The sequence below is a fragment of the Cyprinus carpio genome, chromosome B5 (assembly GCF_018340385.1).
Source record: "Cyprinus carpio isolate SPL01 chromosome B5, ASM1834038v1, whole genome shotgun sequence".
Lineage (NCBI taxonomy): Eukaryota > Metazoa > Chordata > Actinopteri > Cypriniformes > Cyprinidae > Cyprinus > Cyprinus carpio.
Genome location: NC_056601.1, coordinates 24320731 through 24340043, shown reverse-complemented (window position 1 = coordinate 24340043; position 19313 = coordinate 24320731). Strand labels below are relative to the sequence as shown.

General features: G+C 33.3%; 1 protein-coding gene across 10 annotated transcripts in view; it reads right to left on the bottom strand.

Annotated features, from left to right (window-relative positions):
- The window catches only part of mast4 (microtubule associated serine/threonine kinase family member 4), a 130470-nt gene extending 114139 nt beyond the window's left edge, over positions 1-16331 (bottom strand). For 8 of the 10 annotated variants that reach the window (XM_042725021.1, XM_042725024.1, XM_042725025.1 and 5 more), the window contains exon 1: positions 15858-16330. In XM_042725021.1, the coding sequence (XP_042580955.1) occupies positions 15858-16118 (261 nt within the window). In that variant the 5' untranslated portion in view covers positions 16119-16330. Of the gene's footprint in view, positions 1-15857 lie in introns of all 10 variants that reach the window. The other 2 variants (XM_042725022.1, XM_042725023.1) reach the window with 1 other exon arrangement.
- Between the last annotated feature and the right edge of the window lie 2982 nt (positions 16332-19313).

Here is a 19313-nt window from a genome sequence, read left to right as displayed (position 1 = left end):
TACCGAAAACAGCTGGAAAGATGCATGCTTTGTTGAGCTAAAAAGGCTCAGTCCACAACAGTGTAAACTCATTGTTAGACTTCATCTCAATTTGTGCATTTATTCTATGCACTTTGCTGGCGTTACTCGAGTAAATGACTTAACAGTGCACTATTATTAGCACATAGTACCACATCATAAAATCTCTGATAGCACAGATTGTTGTAAATGTAAAGTAGGTACATATATATATAGTACGTGTGTGTGTGTGTGTGTGTGTGTGTGTGTGTGTGTGTGTGTGTGTGTGTGTATGTATATATATATATATATATATATATATATATATATATATATATATATATATATATATATATATATATATATATATATATATATATATAATACACACATATATATACATATATTATTTAAAACATTTTTTTTTTTTTATATAATATATTTTTTTTTTTATTAAATAATTTATTTATTTAAATCATATATATATATATATATATATATATATATACATAAATATATATATATATATGTATATATATATATATATATATATATATATATATATATGTGTGTATATATATATATATATATATATATATATATGTGTGTATATATATATATATATATATATATATATATATATATATATATGTGTGTGTATATATATATATATATATATATATATATATATATATATATGTGTGTGTATATATATATATATATATATTTATTTTTTATTTTTTTATATATATATATACAAAAAAAAAATAAACAAACAGACAGACAAATAAAAGTGTTCTTTGAATATTTATGGGGAAAGTATATCAAGACACATTTCAGCACAATATTTTCAATACAGATGCACCAATGCACCAAATCTAGTGTTGCATATACATAACTGTTACTCAGAGTGTTGTGCCAACAAACATAATTGGACGGAGGAGGTCAACATTTACTGAATAACCAGTGAACCTCTGCAGATTGCTCCACTGGGTAATACAAGAATTTAGGGGAGAGTTACTTCCACAAGTGTGCTTGAAACAGAGCAGGAGCTCATTGGAAGCTTGACACCAGATCACAATTTTAGTAACTGCATTGAGAATTTGACAACAGAAGGGGGGTTCAAGAGTAAAAGACTTACTCCAGGGAATGAGTGAAAGATAAAACATTTGGAAAGTGCCTTATGTTTCTCCCTTTTTTATTAGTGGTTTAGCTCTACATTTGCCACTGACAGTCCCTTGATCTTTCATGGTCAGTCAGCAAACAAATTCAGTCCTTGAGTACAAATTATGACTTGTTGGGTCAAGGTTTCAAGCCACCCTGGTGTTACCTTTTTATTTTGTACATCAGTGGACATTTTTTGATTTCACCAGAACTTACAGTTTCTGCACTCATTATAACATAAACAGCCAAAATAAAAACAACAGGAGATGTAATGAGAGTAATTTTTTTATAGTGGTGACGCATATACATAGGCAAATATGGGCTTCAGTTGGTTTATTGTTGAGCTATCAAAACAAAAGGCCTCTGCCTAAATACACAACAGATTTAGGTAATTTACCCTTCCTACCAACTTACAAACAGCAGTGTTTGTTTACATGTTGATGACATAGGACCTTCTGGTCATCTTTATGTATCAGATGACTTTACTTTTGCATTACATGGACATGAAAACCGATCCTGAACTCCAATCTCTGCCAACCAGTGCTGCTAATGTCATTAGAAACACATTTTCCATTACTACAATTTGTCTGAGCATCTGATCAGTGGTGGCTCATATGTCACTGTCAGAAATGAATCAACATGAGAACCTATATCATATGCAAAAGGTCAACCTCACTCGATAGAAGCTGCACTGTGGCCCATGTGCCCAAAATAGCCAAGGATAATATTTTAAACACTAGTCAAGTAAACCATGTAACCACCAGCCACAACAGCACTGAAACTTGAAACACGGGGAACTGGCAAGGTCTTATTTGGTTATGCTTTACTTAAAGCTTTACCACACAATGTTTTTTTCTTTTTTTTTTATCCTTAATGGGGTCATGAAATAAAGAATCAAACTGTTCTTGATATTTATACATGCAAGTGTTACTCTACAATTAGGGATGTAATGATGCAACCCGAGCCAATTGAAAAAAAAAAATAGCTAAAAACAAATCAAGTCTGTTAAAGTGTTAAACCAATTGCAACCCAACTGGTGGTCGGGGTTCACATGAACGTACCTCTGAAGGGAACTGATTGTCTTGAGAAAAGTTTAGATGGTATTTTATTTTCATCTTGCCTCAGTAAAATGCACATTAAAGTAATGCTGTTAGGGATTAACAGTGAGATCAGGTTGGACTTAACTCATGTCTGCCCATTAATCACAAAAGTGGCACTGCTGTTACAGAAGATAGAGATTTTTTGGTGTTAATTTTTTTTTTTTTTTGCAAACTTTATAAATTAACCTAAAGGAACATAATATAAAAGTCTGAAACTGCACTTTTTTTTAACCATCATTACCTGGGATCTTTCTAATATGTAACTGCTCAAGTACAGTTTTTGTCGACAAGTGATTAACTGTTGTTTATGAATAAGTGAATTGAGCCAGTGATTAAACAATCAACGGCACACTGTTCATGTTAGTAGCGTGAAAATCTGTTAACTATAAAATATATCATACACAGAAAGATGTCAAAGATTGGTCTCTTTATAATCACTGGAGCGGTAGATTCAATATAAGATTCAATATAATATTGCGTTCTGCAGAAATCATGTTGCAATATGATCACTGCATTGTGTCTTCAGTAGACATGACTATGTTCAAATACAGTGCAGTGCTGCAACATTTGATGCAACAGGAGTAGATCTAAAGTGTTAATCAACACTTTTCACGATCGGTCAGTCTTGGCAGCTGTTATAGTAAAAATGCAAATAGTAAAAGTAACAGTTTTCGAGATGTACTGCTCATTTCATGAGATGTTAGACAATTTTAGCAGTGGGCGTTGGCCCCAGTAAAGAATTTAAAATTATATATTTAACATATAAACTGAACTGAGCTAGATGATGACATCACTGAATTCAATGATGAACTGCCTTTCAGCATTATTTTCCTATTTAATGCAGTACAGTTGCTTTGACACAATCTGTATTGGTAAAAGTGCTATATAAATAAAGGTGACGACTTGATTTATGCAAGATAAGCAGTGAATGCTAACTTAAATTTTGGTCTGCTCCTCACAAAGCTATGTCTTTAGAAAACAGTAAAAATACAGAATATACATTTAATCATAATGCTAAGTGTGTCCTGTCCTGTTCCTGTAGGGCCACTATCCTTTATTTCCAATCCTAATTAAACACACCTGAACCAGCTAATCAAGGTCTTCAGAATTACTAGAAACTTTCAGTGTGTGTTAAGAAAGGATGGAGCTTAACTCTGCATTGGATTGAGCTACGTCTCTCTTGCAAGATATTTTGTTAATCTCAAGAGAATAAGGAACTAATCCAGTATTAAGGGTTAATAAATATATATACGGTTATATATAAACAAACCAATAAACAGTAAAAGACTGATATCTAGGTTTTTTTTTTATCATCTGATATAAGAGATTTGAGTGAATCAAATCGAGAGAGATACAGACAGTTTAACTAAATAACAGCTCTGTTATTGTTTCATGTATTCAAATAACCATTACCTCAGCACACAGTCAGATTAAAGTTTTGTGGCATCCCTGGACACAATGTCACAGTGTGGGTCTCTTTGGCCATTCAATCAAGTTTTTTGCCCTTTCTTTGTACCCTTTCTTTTTACCGATTTCTATGAAAGGTTTCTTGAGCACTAAATCAGCATAGTTGAATGACTTCTGAAGGATAATGTGACACTGAATACTGGAGAAACTGCTGAAAATTCAGCTTTATCACCACATGATAAACTAATTTTTAACATGAATTAAGATATAAAACATTTAAATTGTGTGCCTGTTTTACTGTATTTTTGATTAAATAAAGCCCTGGTGAGTATAAGAGATAAATAAATAAATTCATGACCCCAAACTTGTGAATAGTAGTGAATATTATGCAGGAGACTGGTGAAATATTTGCTAGCAAAAAAAATAATTTCATTGGAATATATGGACGCTAATGACACTAACTTCAATGTAGAAAGAATCCAAATGGTGTAAAGCATCTATCAATGAGTGTTGGGCAAGCTACTTGGAAAATGTAGTAAGCTAAGCTAACAGTTACTCTTCATTAAATGAAGCTTCACTACACTAAAGCTACAGCCCTGTGAAATGTAGCAAGCTAAGCTACAAACAACACGGCAAAAGTAGTTTACTACATCTAAGCTATTTTTTAAAAAAAAAATCATTTTTATATTGAACCAACATCATACCAAGTCAATGCTCTCTCAGTGATCAATACAACTGTCAGTCAGGCAGATAGACAGGCATAATAGTTCAGTTTAGTTGTTTATTCAACAGCTGTTCCAAATCAATTTGGCAACAAAAATAACCATCTTCAAGAATCAAGAAATAAAAGACTTGCACTCTAAAAAACTATGTATTTACTAACTGGTTGTTTTCTTAAAAAAAAAAAAAAAAAAAAAAAAAAAAACCTAACACTTGCTTCTCTAATCTTTTTGTATTCTATCTTTGTTTTCTTTTTATTTATTATACAATTAACAAAAGCAAAAAAGGCCTCTAAATTAAAAAAAAAAAAAAAAAAAAAACCTTTCTACATATACTGCCTTAAGCTAACTGAGACTTTTTATAGCACTTATATATCATTGCTCTTTTGTTGATTTTGATTTCTTCCATTGTGCTCATTTGTAAGTTGCTTTGGATAAAAGTGTCTGCTAAATGACTAAATGTAAATGGTAACCCTTCACAATAAGGTTCATTAGTTAACATTAGTTAACTAGTGTAGGTAACACGAACTAAGAATGAACAATACTTTCAACATTTACTAATGCATGTGTTTGTTGTCATTAATTAATGCACTGTGAACTAACATGAACTACAAATGAACGACTGTATTTTCATTAACAAAGATGAATAAATACTGTAATAAATGTATTGTTCATTGTACGTTCATGTTAGTTACATTAGCTAACATTAATGAAATCTTACTGTACAGATGTATAGGCCTACAAATAACTTAGGCTACGTTTATTTGCATCGTTGCATGTGTCATTCATTATATTATTAACGTTTCACCAAAATCAAGTTTAAATACTAAGTTTTGAATGTTTTCGAATGTTTTCCCCCGTCATTAACGCCACATTCGAAGGCAGCATGGGCATCTACGGGCATCATGAACTTGTAGGTTGGTATCAATTTTTCTGTCGCTATGTGGGCGCTCAGTTTTTTTTCTGTTATTTGGCCAAAGTATCATATTATAAAAGATTCAGCGCTTCTCACAAGCTATCTGACTGTGACTTCACAACACATGCTAAGACACTCTTCTCGTCTCCTCAAATACAAAAAACATTAGCCTTTATAAATATAGTGTTTCTTGAGTAAAGAGAATGCTGTACTTATTGAACGCTGTACTTATTCAATCAACAGTTATTTTATTTACCTTCATACTGCAAACAAACTAAGACCTTCCAAACTGTGCGCCGCACTTCATTCACGAGAGAGGCGGGAAGAATAATAAGGTTTGACTGACAGTTTGAGGAGCCAATGACGTTACGAGGTTTAGTGGTGGTGGCGTCACTTTTACTGGTCCAGGATCAGTGATCCTTAGCAGTTATATTTCTGATTTGAGCTTGAGTTTCAGAAATGCTTTGGATAATGTAACGTCAGCTTTTGTTGACGCTACCACGCTACTTGATCAAAAAAGAGCTTAGCTACTGAAAAGCTATTTGATTAAGAAAGCAGCGACGCTACCACCACGCTACTAAGAAATGTAGTTAAACTACTAGCGTCACTACTTGTAGCGACGCTACTGCCCATCACTGCTATCAATGCTTTACACAAAGCATAATGAGGCCATGCTAATCAGTCAATCCTTGACCCCTTGATTTACACTGCAGTCATGAACTTCCCCTACCTGGACAAAATCTCATTTGCAGTCTATATGTAAACATGCATGCATGGAAATACAAGTCAATAACAGTGGGAAGAAACCTTTCTAACATTTTAGCCCTGAAACCTCGGAGACCTTTGGCACAAAGCAAAAGCTACAGCTCTCAATGGTCAATAGCCTTTCAGTCTGGCAGAGTTATGTCTGAAACAACAGCCTCATATCCTGAGAATCAGCAAAGGAATTGAGGAGGCTGCTCACACAGTTTCAAGCTAATAAGACACTGTAGGCTCAAACAGCCACACAGAAACAATTATGTGAACAGTTAATTTTTTCACAATAAGAATTAATTGCATTACCTTTTATAAGTTTATAAATGTAAACTCATGTTGTCATAGAGGCGATGGGAGTTATCTTGCATCACTTGCTGATGCCTCCACTTTCTAAATGTAATGTCCTGTCCTATATAGTCATTATTAAATGAGATTAAAAAAAAAAAAAAAAATTAAGATTCTGTCCTTTAACTTGCCTTCATCTCATTCTAAACGAGTATGTTTGTTTCTTTTCCTCTAGAACATAATGAGAACTGAACAATTTCCATGCAGAGAACTTCCAACAGGTCATAGTAACCAGAGGCTGTCAAGGTCCAAAGAGGCCAGCATATATAAATAACAGCAAAAGTAGTCATTTTGTGCTCTATTTCAAGTTCTCCAGAGTCAAATAATATCATGATGTTATTGACAGAAAATCTTCTCCATCTGCCACTCAATTTTATTCTCCACCCTGAATATTAAAAATTATGTTCCATGTAAAAAAAAATAGAATTTTAAGAACAAATTGTATTTCGTTCAAATCAAACTATAGACAATGCAATTTTAATGAGGATAAGAATCAGTTTTCATCACGCGTTCATTCAGAGTTTTAAGGGGAACATAAAAAAATATATATATATATATATTGTACGTTATTTCCCTCATGCAAAACTATTAAAAGACAAATACTATACTGTATGGCAGGGGTCGGCAACCTTTTCGGCATGATGTGCCATTTTTAATTTTTCTGGTTAACCACTGTGCCAATGTGCCACTGTCCACCCCCAAATGCATTCTGTACATACACATTTTTAAATTAAACGATAAAAAAAAAAAAAAACACACAATAGGTATGTTTGTTTTTTTTTTCATGTAGTTTGTTTGTGTTTTTTTTTTTTTTTTTTTTTTTTAAGTTTTTTGTTTAATAGATGTTGTGTTGTGGTACTGAACACCACTATATGTGTTTGTATGTGTGTGTGTGCAAGGCCAATGCATTAAAACCATTCAGTTTAATCACTGTTCTACATTAATGTGCTGCTTTACACACACACACACATCACTCCCACACAGAGATCTGAGATCGTGCTGTGCAAAAAGAAACATTCAGAAGCTCATAAACTTGTCAGCGCTGCCATGCGACTTTTATTAATCGATACTGAATCGCTACATTATATTTCTCAGCAAGTAGGGGGTTAAAAATCGCTGTTTTTCAAGTAACTAAACTCAGCTTCATTGTTTGTAGAGAGAGACAGATGCAGACAATTTACACATCTCTCTCTTTCTCCCTTTCTATTAAAGTGGCCATATTTGAGAAAAAAATCGAGTAGTTTGCGTCACTGGATATAGCTGTTGGTCATTTAACATTTTTATCATAAAACGTATCATTAAAATACTTATATTAATGTTACTTATATATTACTTATAACTTATTTGCAGCTTCATCTTACCTCGCTCTCTTTAAGGTTAAACTGACGCTTCACGCTCTGCTTCTGTCAACAGTTACTTTGATTTGATTGGTCATCGAAGTCATTTTGACATTTGACGAGCACTGTCAGACCGATGCGGCTTTGATCTGAAGTGGCTAGTATGTCACGCGTGCATCCGTAGACTAGCGCAAGTTAATTCTGACACTTTAATAATATTTATAGCTCCTAACAGGCTGTGTGACTATAAGATTATTACCTCAAAACGTTCGTCAGTATGCAGTTTACCCTATTGCCCCCCATTGCTTTATGCATTTAAATAATTAGACATGCTAAAACACAGAATTAGGTAACAATAAAACATATGGTGAAGAAAAAATAAAACATTTCATAAAAAACAGCACAGTTTGTTTCATTTGTATATTATTTGTATCTTTTTTGCCATAATTGAGAAGCCAACTCCAGTGCAGCAGCTAACGTCATAACTGTACATCTGCCTGACCTTAACATTTCCCCTGCTCCATTTCCAACTAAATCATGTTCCTCTGAAGGTTAAACAGCTCACATTACTGTGCTGTGCTGCTGGGGTCAGCCTCACCAGAACGCCCCGGTGTCACAGAAGTTCCCACTGCCCTAAAAGAGGCATGTCACCCCTCACACTGCACTGCTCCTTTCCTGAAGTTTTACTGGTGTCAACAGCCCTACAAAGTCTCAGTAGCAAAGCTATGTTTCCTGTGTTGACAAAACCTCCCTCTGGATATAAACAGATGTGTGGTTTTTAGAAGCATGGTCGAGTACACGTGCTTGTATATTTCTTATATTTGGAGGAAAAGGAAATTGCTCTTCATCATTATTTGGACATGTTCATTCATGAAGGAACTCCCAAAATGCCAGAGAAGTATGCCAGATGACAGTGTGCCTACTAGCAAACATCAAACCACACCATGCAGATTCACTGTTCAACATTCTGGGTTCAGTTCAGTCAAGCTCAATCTACAGCATTTGTGGCATAATGATGATTTCTATAACACGTCCACTTCTTCCTTTTCTTAAACAAACAAACAAACAAACAAAAACAAAAATCTAGGTTAAAGTGAGAAACTTACAATCCATAAATGCTAAAATACTGAACATGAGTCTAACACAAATTTCTGTGTAAAATTAAATTTAAGTTTACAACTTTGTTGCCATGAAAGCCCATGACAGCACAATCTCAAATATATATTTAAAAAAATTATAATAAAAAATACAATAAAAAAACCTTGCAACTCAAATACAATGGAGAATTATAAATAAATTAATTCAATTGGTTTAATAAAATGCCATACTTTTTTTTTTTTTTAAACTTCAAAAAAACTGACCCCATTCACTTCCCCAGTTTGTTTGTTTACTTATTTTAAGAAAATAAGGGGCAGGTTGAAATTATTTTGTGGCAATCAACAATAATTCACAATTGCTGTTTTACTGTATAAACCTAACGTGCGCTGAAACTAGAATATTCCTTTAAAAGGCACAAAAATAAGAAACTGCGTCATCAAAAAGAAAATTCTGTTTTTGAAAACAGAAACCCATCAAATAAACAAAAAAAGATCATTTGAAAAGCAGTCATTTCATTTAACATTTAAGATGGACAGTATGTGAACTGGAACATACTGTAGTGTGTACTGTACTCAAGAGAAAGCAAGCATCAAGACAAAACTGGATCATTCCCATTATAAATCAACAAAGTCTTCGCACAATGTGGTAAAACTAGATCACACCTGCAGTGTAGACAGCTTTGTGTTTATAATGGGGATACATAGGATCAAGTTTAGTCACTATGCTTGTTTGCTCTGTGTGCAGTATATCTGTCTAAAATCAAGATAAGATTACTGCATCCCAAATCATAGGATACTCCAAAAATAGTAAGCCACAGTTAAAATGATTAATGCTTTCAACAACCCTTGCCTCGGCCCAAACCTGTAAGTCATCTTAGAGAGCAATTGTGAGAATGATTATAATGATTTTACACAGCAATTACAAAAACAAGAATTTAATATTGTTACATTCTAGATTCAATGTATTTTGCCAATGAAAATAGATCAAAACAAAGCCACACCAGAGCTGTTGTGCCCTTCCAAACAACACACAAAGTTTTTTTAAATTACTGAATGAGTCCACATTTACGAACAAATCAAGTGTGCTAATGATTTAGTGACCCATTTCAGTCACTTGCTTCTTTTCAGAATGAATCAGCCTCTTGAACATACTGGTTGGATGAATGAATGACTGACTGAATGACTCACTCCTTAAGACAGTGACTTGCCACCAACTATTGGTGGTTTTAGTTTCATATTTACAATATCAATTCATGAAAAAAAATATTAATAATAATAATAATAATAATAATAACAATCAGTATAATAATAATAATAACTATAATAATAATAATAAGTATTATTATTGTTGTTGTTGTTATGAATTTCATAATTAATTTTTAAAATCATGAATGCCCATTTAAAATACATTAATCTGATTGCATTTCTTTTTATTATGCAATTCTAATTGCAGTGTAAATGCAGTTTACACATTGACTGGTGCTTGTTTTCACCGATTCGGCATTGGTCTGTCTGTCGGTGCAGTGTCAACTGACCTTAAAAATACATAAATGCCATTTCAGATGCAGCTTTTGAAAACAAATGTATAAGCACATTGTAGCCTTAAATTTTTATGTGGAAAAAAAATCAGCAAGACTTTATTTTAAGGACCAATTTTCACTATTAACTGCTTATTAGCATGCATATTAGTAATAGCATACTGGCTGTTTGTTAGTACTTATAAAGGACATATTAACACCTTATTTTGCATGAGCATATTTTAGATATCCTTAATCTTACCCAATACCTAAACTTAACAACTACCTTACTAATTATTAATAAGTAGCAAATTAGGAGTTTATTGAGGGAAAAGTCTAAATTAATAGTGAATGTGTTCCCTTTCCGCTATAGTGTTACCAAAAAATCAATACTGAATCAAAATATTTCATTCTAAAGCTACTTTTTGTAATGTATATTCCATGTTTATCTCATTTAACACAATAATGACTTCATCTTTTGGGGGTAATTTCTCAGACTAAATTAGCATGTGATTAACCTGCGATGAATTTGATTAATAAATCAGCACATTAATTAGACAAAAAAAAAAACATGCTCAATATATAATAAATAGACAATAAATATATTTTAATTAACCCGGCCTTCATGAATAATGGAGGTTTATAAAGTTTCTGCTAGTTATAAAGTTCCACTGCTCATTTACAGTGTAGACAGTGCTTAAAGAGTGTTAAGCAACCAGTACACACTTCCCTAAAAAAACGGATGTATTTGCCAAGCCTTTCACTTTTCCTGAATCCTCAGGCTTAGCGTGTGTCTTTGATAATGGAGTATTGTAAACAGAATCCATCTCAAACAGCCATCAGCCCACAAGATTGAATACAGATACAATTTATGAAGAACAGACACCATAGTTTACATTAGATACATTACAAAATGGTTTGTTGTCACCTCAGCCAAGTTTCCACACAGGTGTTAACAGTAAGCCATAACCTCATAATAGCAACAACCAAACCACACGGTCAGCTATACTGCTATTATATGATCTGCAGCTTCAAATTCAACACCAGTTCAGAATTCAAATAACGTTTTGTTCTTATAAGGTTATATTCTACCTATACTACAACAAAAATGTGATGAGTCAATAATATGAATACATTAATGGCCAATATCAAAAGCTATACAGTTTGAAAACAAAAAGTTTCTCTATTCTTACCCTACACCCATCAGAAGATGTCCACATTGGTGCTATGAAATTCCTTTTCAAGGCCATTAAAAGGTTTTCCCAGAAGCCAATGCTATATCAGTCTCATCAACAGTAGACCAAGCGAAAACCAATAAATCAACAGCAAACAGACAGGCATGCTGGGGATGAGATGACATCACCCACAATAGACAGAGGAGAAACCCTAAACAGATTAACAGCAAATCCTCTTAGCAAGCAAGCCATTCATTCTACCAACACTCTACATCCTCTTTACAGGTCCGAGAAACCCTGTTAAAATAAATGGATGGTTATTTATAACTCCGGAAATGGAGTTTCACTTGTTGAGCCCTGCTGAGAGCTCCACAACAGATGATTCTGATCGAGTATAAAAAAAGATGAATGATTCACTGTCAAAAATATGACCAGAAAAGATTAAAGGTATGAAATTGAGACTGAGAGATTATGACTATAATCGGGGAAACATTAATATAATTTTAATAATGTACTATCATGTTGAGGATTAAGTCTTTCCTGTACAAATGCATTAGTACAGAACAGCCAGAGTACATTGTACATTGTACATTGTACATTCACTGCTATTGATTCTTAATGATTTCTTAATGTCTTATGATCATCATGGCTGTATTTATTTAATCAAAAATACAGAAGAAAAAAAAAACAGTAATATTGTGAAATATTATTGCAATTTCTAATAATGGTTTGCTATTTTAATATACTTTAAAATAATTTATTTTTGTGACACTGCACTGAATTTTTATCGATTATTGCTTTGGTATTGATTGATTTCAGCATTCCTGCAATGGCAAAGATGGATTTCTTATTCAGAATAGAAATCTTTTCTAACAATATAAGTTTTACTATCACTTTTTAACCATTCAATGCTGAATAAAAGTATTGATTTCTTTACAAAAAGAAAGAAAGAAAAAAAAATTACTGACCCCAAAGTTTTGAATAGTAGTGTATTTGTAACACAAAATTTCCATTCTGAATAAACACTGTTATTTTTAACATTTTATTTATCAAAGAAACCTGAAAAAAGTATCACAGGTTCCAAAAACATACTGTATTAAGTAGCACAACTGTTTCCAACATTTATTATAAATCAGTATATTAGAATGAATTGTGAAGGATCATGTGACACTGAAGACTGGATAATGATGCTGAAAATTCATCTTTGCTTCAAAGGAATAAATTATATTTTAAAGTATATTAAAATAGAAATCTGTTTAAAATACAAAACGTTAAATTGCAATTATATTTCACAAAATATTTTTTTTTCTGTATTTTTTATCAAATAGGTAAAGAAACTTCTTGATGTTAGCAGGCAGTTGGAAGTTCTGCTTTGGGCAACCAAAGTTCAAATCCCTGACTGTGGTGCTTTCTGGTCCAGACCACCCTTTCCCACTTCACTTTAGGACACTCTATGGGCTAATAAAGACAAAACGCCTGTCTAAACAAAGCCTGGGTGCTTTACTATCTCTCAACAACTTGCTGCTCTTTCATCATAAGTTCATTATTTAAAGGTTACTGCACCATTAGCAGCATTGAAGGGAATTGGTTGAGTCAATGTTGCTGTGTCTGCCCAGTTGACATGCCCAAACAAATAGAAGAGAACCTGCCTCAGTAGAATCAACATACAAAAAAACTGCACATTAAGACTGGAAAGGAGAAAGTTTTTTATCATTCAAAGCCACCTGGCTAAAATCAAAACCTAACCGCTACACCACAACCACCGTCCCAGAAAGCTGTCTGTCCTCATATAGTCCCTAAAGGAACAACTGTAAGCATCAAAGACACGCTCAGGACAGTGTCGCAGTGTTGCTGTCTTTGCATCTTTTGCTTTTCTGGGGCAGTATTCATGAGGGAAAGTGTGAAAAGAGAAAGAGGCTATTTAGAGAGAACTAAAACGGGGTTGGTGAGTGAAAGCGGTCAAGTTTGGGATGAAATACTGTAAGTGCACAAGAAATCATTAAGAAGGCAAAATAAAATTGAGGATCCAAACATTTTGGTGTGTTCTACATAAAATCAAATGTTACGATTTTGAACAAAGTTTATTTAAATAAAAATAAAAATAATTATAACTGGAGCATGCAATATTCTTCTTTAAGAATGTTTGTGACCGTGCCACGGTTTATACACATACTGAATGATTACAATATTAACATTTAAAATAGTATTAAGATATTTCGAAAAAGTCGATAATGTCCATGTCCTTTTTGTAATTCCTGACTTAAAGTCTTTCTATTCATCATTTTGACATTATAAGAAAGTACAGTGATGATAATTCCTTAGTGTATATTGATTTTTATTTTTTCCACTAAATGTGGTCAATTATCCAGACACTTAAATGTCATAAGTGCTGTTAGCTACAATATCACAAGTACATCTAGACCAGGCTCTTTGATTGTTCACACGAAGGGTGTATAAATATGTAGTAGTTGGAATCCCTTCATGTAAACAAACAGCAGCGGGGGAAGATAAGCTGCACTGGCTCTCTGAAGTCTGTCTTCTGCATTGTAATACAATTGTGGCAAAAGGGTAGCTCTATCTCTATGAGCTTCAGATGGCTTGTTTCCACTCGTTTGACCTGGCTGTAAGTAAACAGGTGATGACATGGCTCTGAGAGCGACCAGCATCTCAGGTATCTGATTGGTGTGGCAAAGCCATCTAATCCTCGGGCAAGCCAATTAGACGTCACTCCCAGTGAATAGGGTCTGACATATTAGCTATGCTGGAAAAACCAGTCAGGAATTGTTTTTGACAATGACTAACCTACTTTTCAAGTTAGACTCTGCAAACAAAGGCCACAGAATCCCTCCTTGGTTTAAAGGACTTACTTTATGAAACAAGCGAAAGGATCTTTTGTTTTTAGATTATGTGCAAACCAAACACAACATATACAGCTGAATGAAACTGAAAGCAGATGAAAATGCATGTGAGAAAGTTCAAAGTACAAATGCAGAGTACCTGTACAGAACACCTACAAATGACAAGACAGAACGACAGAAACTCCCTGTCTGCTCGAGATACAATACAACTGAGATACACTGAGTACAATATTGCATATATGCCTCTAGATGAATAGCTTTTTAATTTTAAGTTTAGGGTGAGACTAACAAGGAATTAATTGTGAAAGGTAATTAGAGAACATGAATAATAAATAAATAAATAAGATGATTTGGTGATGTCAAGCGGAAAGGAAGGCCTGTTTAGATGTAGAGTAAGATATTACATTTTGATGAAATAATATGAAGACACATATGCTCCAATGAATCATTCACAATAAGACCCGGTAAATGTATTCATAAAGTAAACGGGGTTGAGTTCATGTTGACTTTAAGGTAATGCACAATTTAGGATGGATTAAAAAAAATAAATAATAATATAATAAAAGAAAAAAGCCCATTTACAAACATGCCAACTGTATGCTTTTGTATAATCTTCACACTGTTTAGGCTATTTTAAATATTATATTAAGTGTAACTGTGCTAATATAATAAACATAATGTCTCCCACTTTTATCTAATAAAAGGACAAATCCATTTTCATAATGTTATTAAATATTTTTGATTAAACAAACAAGTAAATATGAATGTGTAAATAAATATTTGATTCAATAATTACGTCTTCTGATAAAGGGATTTATTAATTAATAAACTCTGAACTATATAGCCTATAAAAAAAATCTGTTTGCAATGAATATTACAACACAAAATGCAAATGTGTTTATTTATTTATGTATTAGGCATGCATGAATAAAGCAACTATATCTTTGTTAATAGTTAAACGTGGAAGAAGAAAAAAACATTGAGTCAGAAAACAAGCGAAACGTGGAGGAAACCGAGTATGCAAAAGACGAGACCGATCATAATTCAATATGCGAATACTACAGCCTTTCAATCGCAATTTAGTATGCATGAACACGTGACTGTCGGTATAGTTTGAAAAGGCTAATTATTCATAGAGAGAAATTACGATTTTATCATATCATTCATGCATTAAGTAATTCATTCATTCATTAATAAATAAACAAATAAACAAACAGCAGATGTAACACTTAGGTTAGAGGTGAGCAAAATATAGCCTATGGTTGCTGATTATCAATATCAATCAAGCCTTCTCCAAAACTAACAACATGGTAAATCTTTTTTTTTTTTTAACCAGTCAACAACAACATGCAGAACGTTTTCGCTCAAACAAACACACCTGCAGTGGCTCGTTTACAGCTTTCATTATACAAACACACACAAACTTAATGTCATGAGTGTTTAGTGCTATCATAATTCATGTACTTTACCATTTCGTCCTCGTCTCCATCATTTTCTCCCTCTTCTTGGTAATCTCCATTTCTCGCTTTTATCTCGTCGCTGCATTCAACAGAATCATTTCCCTTCACTTTGTCGTCAAGACCTACAAAATCTGAGGATTGACATTTAAAATCCTCAAAGTGTAACTGGGATTCATACGGCTCTGCTTGCGTCTCGCCCTCTGACAGCGTGTCGGAGCCTGGTGAATCTTCTCCGCCGCCTCCAAATGTTCCTGACTGCTCACTCTCCATTGCCCTAAAACATCACGTTAATTATCTTTAACTAATGATATGCTGAAGGACACCTTATCTGAGCCCCTGCTAAGCGCCCGAGAGAACTCCCTTCGCTGTTCTGCTGTAATTTTAACTAACATCAGTCTTTAAAATATGACAAACATCCATTGAAAGTGAAGTTTGTTGCGCGTCCTGCTCAACGCATTGCTGCAGTGTCTTTAACTAAAGTCTGCGTTCATTGGCCAAACAAACTCCGCCCATCAGCCAATGAGAAAAGAGCGCGCTGGTCAAGGCCTTTTAAATCAATGGCGCACTACTGACCCTTACGCCCACAGAAAAGTGTTTGTCCGAAGAAGAACACTGACAGGTGTAGAGTTGCCATTTACAGCAGGGATAAAAACTCTGTTTCTTTTTATTAAAACAAGAGACACTAATTATTTGTATCATTTTACACGTATGCATGTGAGTTGGCTTTATTGTGTACAATTGTTTTGTTCAGGCTACTTTCGTGTTATGTTTCCGATTAGAACGGGTTTCCCATGTGCACTGAAAAAGACTTAAGATACGCCTTGAAATCCATGAATGACGTAATATAAAAACAAAGTAGCATTTATTTTAATGAAAGCTCTTAAGCACACTTTTAAAGAAAAACATTTAAAAGCAAGACATCGTTATATTTCAAACGGTGATACTCTGGGAGTTATAGTTGCAAAGTACTAAACTGAATTTCTAAAGGGGACCCATCAAAATAAATCGAAACCCAATAATCTCTGAACTGTAAGTGCATCTGTCATATGTTTTAGGGAAAATCAAATTTCTAATGCATGTAAGCTATACAAAACATGAACTTACCCAAAGCGTTTCATTCATACTTCAAAAATGTACCATGAAAAGTCGATACACAGAAAAATGATATGCACATGCATGTATATAGTTGGCCTACATTTAATTTTGCAGCAATCTATGCAAACATAAAAATTCAAATTTGCATGTCAATTTGATTTTATTTATTTATTTATTTATTACATGTGAAGTGATATATAGTGAATGTAAAATTGACCCAAAATGATGACAAGCTCCATATACATGTGACTAAAATTATTGGTTGATTGATTAAATAGCAGGTCATATGCCAAAGCACACATCACAAACATTATGTCATAGATATTTATGGAAAGTACTGTATGTGTATCTGACAGAATTTTATAACTGAGTGGATGATTTCATGAGCATCAACTCATCAGTTTTATCAGCATACTCTATTGTTCTTAGGAGAAAAAAGAGAGAATTAATCCAAAGTGATTAAGAAAACCTAATTTTTTTCAGATTTCATGTAACTACATGGTCAAACCATATACAATATTGTGGTCATTGTGCTTTATAAATGGAGCCTTGTGCTTTCAGGTGCTCGTTCTTGTTATTAATCCGTAAAGATTCCAAGTACTCCACTTGTGCACTCCTCTATTGGGAGTCACACTCATGGTCTTCGCGGTCAAAAGTTCAAGTGACACCTGAAATGTAATTTATTTATTTTTTTTTTTTTCTTTAATTAGTATAATTTATTTTTGCTCAATAATATTTTTTTCATTTTTCTTTTGTATTTTAGGAGAATTATATGGTACTAAATCCAGTTTTTGAAGGCAAAATAGCACCTCCTGGTGAGAGCAAAAAAAAAATTTTTGCTCAATAATATTTTTTTCATTTAAAAAAAAAAAAAAAATAAAAAAAAAAAAAAAATGAATGAAAAACCTGTAATTTCACGGTGTAACCACTAGATTCCTGTATAGGACTCTATAGAGAGGCTTGTGAATCCCCTAGTAGTTTTTTATACATAATTGTTTACTTTTATTAGGTTGTTTGTTTAAATTTATATTGAGCCATTCTCAAAGACTACTTTTTGTTAAGGTTTATATTTTTTGTTGTTTTAAATGTTGATCTGAATTGTAGGTTTTTATTATTATTATTATTACTCCTACAACTAAATTCAAACTTGAACACAGAGCATTTTGTCACACAAAACATTAAAATTCTATAAAAATAAACAGGAATGCTTTATCAGAGCTTAATCCTTCTGGGTCTGATCTGATTTTAACCTCTTATTCCAGTCTTCTAACTCATTTTAGCTATATGGTTATAGCCATACTAGTTCATTTGAGTATGTATAATTCTGTGTGTGTGTGTGTGTGTGTGTGTGTGTGTGTGTGTGTGTGTGTATATGGTTATAGATATTTTGGCGACAAATTTGTACACAAAAGTGAGCTAAACCTGACAAAATCTCAAAAAACCTCCCATTGGGGACATCCTCATTTGTAAAACCTGGTATAGAAATAAAGTATGCAAAGTTTTTTTTAAATTGTAAAAATGCAGAAAGTTTCCTGTAAGGGGGGTCAGATGTAGGGTTGGTGTAGGGGCAACAGCACATACAGTTTTGTACAGTATATGCTCTACCACTGAGCCACAGGAACATACAGAACATACAGTTTATTCAGTATAAAAACCATTATGCCTATGGAATGTCCCCATTTAGATAGCTTGTGTGTGTGTGTGTGTGTGTGTGTGTGTGTGTGAGAGAGTTGGTGTGTTGTCATTTTTGGCCGAAGACCATGAGTGTGACTATTTTTTTTACGACCACTTAGCTTTTTTGAATCATGCCTCAATTTTCTTTTGTGTGTGTTCACATACCAAGTGCCATAAAAGTCACAGAGTTTCATACCATTCTTGTGAAGCTTCGAATTCTACAAATTCAAAATGACAAATTCTCCGATCAGAAGTGACCGAAGACCGCACAAGGGTTAAGAGATTATAACCCAAACAATAAGGTAAAATGTACTTACACTTTTGTTGTATGCTCTATTATATTGCCGTTGATTTAGGATCCCCAGACTGTTGAAGTGTTAAAAAGCAATGGGAGATGCTATATGATCTCTTAATCAGCAAGTGGTTTTGTCCAGTGTTCATCACTACTGTACAGCAACTGTGCCACCCTGACGTAACTGTAAACTTAAAAATGTCAACTTATTAATCAATACAAGACTGATAGATTCACTCTGTATCTCTTTCAAACACATTTCAAGAAACATAATTGCACAATAAAGTAAGTGATTTTTTTTTTTTTTTAAGTTATATTTAGATTATTTATTTTTTTTTGGAAGCTTTTTTTTACATTGAATAGAAAAAAAAGCCACAGTTATGCACATTATTAAATCAAAGTCA